This window comes from Fulmarus glacialis, unplaced genomic scaffold (genome assembly GCF_000690835.1).
Source record: "Fulmarus glacialis isolate BGI_N327 unplaced genomic scaffold, ASM69083v1 scaffold12623, whole genome shotgun sequence".
NCBI classification, from domain to species: domain Eukaryota; kingdom Metazoa; phylum Chordata; class Aves; order Procellariiformes; family Procellariidae; genus Fulmarus; species Fulmarus glacialis.
The window spans coordinates 24,335-29,054 of NW_009204927.1; the positions used below are offsets into that span (position 1 = coordinate 24,335).

Below are 4,720 nucleotides of genomic sequence, written 5' to 3' on the forward strand. Positions count from 1 at the left end.
ATGAGTTGTTTAGGATGTGTGCAAACTCTTCTCTTCTGAATATTTTGATCCCTAGAGTATATTTAAAGACTTTTCTTTGCTTGTCCTTGTCTTCCCTTGCCTTGTACTTTCTGTGTCCGAGAAGCGCTGCAGCTAGTGACCACAGGGATGCGCAGTCTGATCTGCCGTCCCTTTGTCTCCAGGATTTTAGGGGCTTCCTGTGTTTCTTAAATTCCCCTTTTTCCCCCAGAGAGCTCTCGAGCCTATTGAAGCAGGTGCTGTCCTAGTTCTCTTACAGCTCCGTATTGGTGAAAATCCAGCTCTCCTTGTTTTCTTAGGACTGTCTAGCAAGATAACACACATTTGAACGTTGAGGTAACATCATCTGCAGCTTACTTCTAGTGCTTTTTACAGAAACAGGTCCTAAAGGTGAGAACAAAAGCAATAAATATGGTGACAGCGTGAGCACCTGCAGGCTTGACCCAGCTGTTCCGCTTGTAATTGGGATCCCCTGGCACTGCTGAAAGGGAGACTGGAGATGCTGCTAGGACCACGACAGCACTGCATGAGGGCGATGCTGTACTGCTTTCTGAGGGTTCAAACTACATGACCTTCTTTAGAAATTGAGTTAATTTTTGTTGAGGAGCTTTGAAATACAGGTACTATGTAAGAGAGGCGGGATGCTGATTTGTTTGTGAAAATGTAGGAATATGACGTGCCCTTAGTGGGTACCCTCAGTTGTTCCTTGCACTGAAATGTGAGATGTTTCACATGTGCAGGAGAGGGGTTACAGCAGAGGAAGAGCACTTATGGCCTGTGAATGTTATGTGTTAACCTGCAGCAGCACAGATAACTCTTTGCATGGAGAGTGCAATGGCTGTGCTAAAGACCTGGTGGCCAAAGACCTTGAGATACCGCTGAGCAAATTGGTAGGATGATGGCTCTTCCCATGTAGCAATCGTTGAGACCCCCACCTAATGAACTTCTGTTTTCCCCTTAAATGTTCACATTTAAGATGCCTGTGATTCTGGCACGTAGAGCTTAGATCCCAACGTGCCAGGTGAAAAGGAGAGCTGATAAGAAGTGACGCCCACTCCCTCAAAACTCCCTCCAACACATCTTCTTGTGCATCGTTCATCAGGGAGTTCAGCGAGGCTGTGGGACGCTGGCATCTCGTACAGGAGGAGCTGCATGGGGCCCTGCATCGAGGGGGAGGCTCGTTGTTAAGGCACTTGATTGCATCGGGAGGACAAGAAGTTGCTGCTTCTCCTGTCTTGGCTCCTGCTGCTTTTCCCAGCCACGTCAATGCCCGTCCCTTTAGATCATGATCCCGTTGGGGAAGGGGAACGTGAATGTGCCAGATGTAGTGGAGGGAGAAGTTTTGTTTAAAAATTTTAGGCGGGGGGGGGAACGTGTGGGTTTGAGAGGCTTTAAAACTACCTTATTTCACCACATAAATTAGCGCAGATTGCTTACCTGAAATAAATGATTGCAAGTAATTTGTGGGTCTCTTGTGGATTGCTTACGGTGCTGTTTTTCTTCTTGGCTTTGCAGTGCCTTCTCCTAGTGCCTTGCTGGTTGACAATCCCACGTCCTTTGGAAATGCGAAGGAAGTAATAGCAATCAAAGATTACTGTCCGACTAATTTCACCACTTTGAAGTTCTCCAAGGGAGACCACCTTTATGTCTTAGACACGTCGGGAGGCGAGTGGTGGTACGCTCACAACACCACGGAAATGGGTTACATCCCTTCCTCCTACGTCCAGCCTGTAAACTACCGCAACTCTTCCTTAACGGACAGCGGGATGATAGACAATCTACTGGAGAGCCCCGATGAGGGGGTCAAGGAGTTAGACCTGCTTGGAGAATGGACTGACGTGAAAAGAAACTCTGCGAAAACCTACAATAACAACCCGTTCTTGAACGGAGTCCAGACGAACCCGTTTCTGAATGGGAATTTGCAAACAGTGCCCAGCTCGGACAAAGAGTCCAACTCCAACGTCGCCGTTGACTTGCTGCTCTTTGACACGGGGGCTCCTACTTCAGCTGTTTCCAGTTCGGCCGCTAATAGCAGCCTGGGTAACATTTTTGATGAGTTTCCATCCACAAACAGGCTGGATCTGGAACAGCCTGTGAAAAGGGACAATCCCTTCTTCAGAAGTAAACGCTCTTACAGTTTGTCTGAACTGTCCGTTCTTCAAGCCAAGTCGGACACTCCGGCATCATCGGGTTTCTTCAGCGGTTTGAAGTCTCCTACCCCTGAGCAGTTCCAAAGCCGGGAAGATTTTAGGACGGCGTGGCTGAACCACAGGAAGCTGGCTCGGTCTTGCCATGACTTGGATTTGCTTGGTCAAAATCCTGGCTGGGGTCAGACGCAACCGGTGGAGACCAACATTGTCTGCAAGCTGGATAGCTCTGGTGGAGCCGTTCAGCTTCCAGACACCAACATCAGCATCCACGTGCCAGAGGGTCACGTGTGCCCTGGGGAGACGCAGCAGATCTCCATGAAAGCGATGCTGGATCCGCCGCTGGAGCTGAACAGTGACAAGTGCAGCACCATCAGCCCGGTCCTGCAGATCAAGCTCAGCAACATGGAGGTGAAAACCTTCATCATTCTGGAGATGAAGGTGTCGGCAGAAGTCAAGAATGACATCATGAGCAAGAGTTTGGTAGGACTGCAGTGCCTGCGGAGCGACATGAAAGAGGGGCCGTACACGCCGATGCAGCTGAGCTATTCGTATGGGGACACGATCCAGGTGCAGCTGGAGAACCTGGAACCTTGCATGTACATTGCAGCTGTAGCCCAGGGGCAGAACATCCTCTACCCTTACACCGTTTGGGATTACATCAGCAAGAAGATCACGGTTGGCGTCTACGGCCCAAAACACATTCACCCTTCCTTTAAAACCGTCGTGGCCATGTTCGGGCACGAGTGCGCGCCCAAGACACTCCTGGTGAACGAGGTCATGAGACAGTCCCACAGCCCGGCTCCCGTTGCCCTCCAGCTCTGGGGTAAGCATCAGTTTGCTCTGTCCCAGCCTCAGGACCTCAAGCTCTGCATGTTCTCCAACATGACCAACTATGAGGTGAAAGCTAGTGAGCAAGCCAAAATTGTGCGGGGCTTCCAGATGAAGCTGGGCAAGGTCAGCCGCCTTATCTTCCCCATTGCGTCCCATGATCCCAATGAGCTCTCAGACTTCACGCTAAGGATACAGGTCAAGGATGACAAAGATGCTATTTTGACCCAATTCTGCGTCCAGACACCGCAGCCGCCTCCAAAAAGTGCCATCAAACCGACAGGGCAGAGGCGGTTCCTCAAGAAGAACGAGGTCGGAAAGATCATCCTTTCACCTCTGGCAGCCACGGCCAAGTATCCTGTTTTTCAGGATCGGCCAGTGTTGAGCTTGAAGTACGGCAAGCTGCTGAAGACAGTGGTGCGGCAAAGCAAGAACCACTATTTGCTGGAGTACAAGAAAGGAGACGTCATAGCCCTCCTCAGTGAGGAGAAGATCAGGTTGAAAGGGCAGCTGTGGACCAAGGAGTGGTATATTGGCTACTACCAGGGAAAAATAGGCCTTGTGCACACCAAAAATGTGCTGGTGGTTGGGAAGGTCAAGCCCAGCTATTTCTCAGGGCCAGATCTCACCACCAGCCTGTTGCTCGAGCAGATCCTGAGGCCCTGTAAGTTCCTGACCTACATCTACGCCTCCGTGAGGACTCTGCTCATGGAGAACCTCAGCAGCTGGCGGTCCTTCGCCGATGCGCTAGGGTATTTGAACTTGCCGCTCACGTTTTTCTGCCGAGCGGAGTTGGACAGCGAGCCGGAGCGAGTGGCCTCCGTCTTGGAGAAGCTGAAGGAAGACTGCAACAACACCGAGAACAAGGAGAGGAAATCTTTCCAGAAGGAGCTGATGACGGTGAGTCCGAGGTCTGACAAGGGGGTCTTAATTCTCTGCCATGCAGAGTGCTTAAAGTGAACGGAAGGTGGAAGTTTCCTAATTCAGCCAGTAGAAAATGAAGTCCATCTTTAAGGTCTTCTGTGGGCTGCTTGGCGCGGCCAGGTGGAATTTCAGCCCTGCGGTTGTATGCGTTGAAGGGCTCCTGGTTTAGTGGGATCATGGCTATAAAAGAGGGATGCACTAGGTGAAAAACGGTAGGTACGTGTTGTGTGAGGGCGGCCAACAGGCTTGCTTTGGAAGGTAGCTAATCTGAAGCCCCTCAAAAGGTGATTTTGGTCCGGTGTTTTCATGGCACTCAACTGGTCCCTGCTGCTGGGTATTTACATTTCAACCTTCAATGATGCATGCTTCAAGGAATTCCCTGAGAGCTGCTGGTCTCCTCAACCCCAGTGTCAAAGTGTGCATTGTTGGAGGCAATACTGATGGAAAACTGGAAAAGGGGCAAGAAACACAAAAGCTTTTCCTATACAGAGTGGGGTGGGTGAGCCACCTCTCGGGTCACGTACTTTTGCATCACTAGGTGTGTCAAAGCATGCCAGAGAAGGGTTTTAGAGCTGCTGTGAAGAATGATGCTACACCTTTACCTCATGAAACAACCTCAAATTCCTCTATAATAATGTCAGGTTACGTCTGTCCCATCTCTCTTTGAGTGGCAGCTAAACCAAGGGCACCTCTGAGCTTGGACGCTTTACGTCCAACTGTGGATCGTGTTTGCAAATTGAAATGCGTGGCTTGCCTTCTGTCCTGAAAGACATTTGGGGAAGTGCTGCCTGCAAGTATTT

General features: G+C 50.3%; 1 protein-coding gene across 1 annotated transcript in view; it reads left to right on the top strand.

The window, feature by feature from the left end:
- Positions 1-3,956, top strand: part of SH3BP4 (SH3-domain binding protein 4) — a 4,927-nt gene extending 971 nt beyond the window's left edge. The window contains exon 2 of the mRNA XM_009575185.1: positions 1,534-3,956. Coding sequence (XP_009573480.1) covers positions 1,534-3,956 — 2,423 coding nt within the window. The remainder of the gene's footprint in view (positions 1-1,533) is intronic.
- The last annotated feature ends 764 nt before the right edge of the window (positions 3,957-4,720 follow it).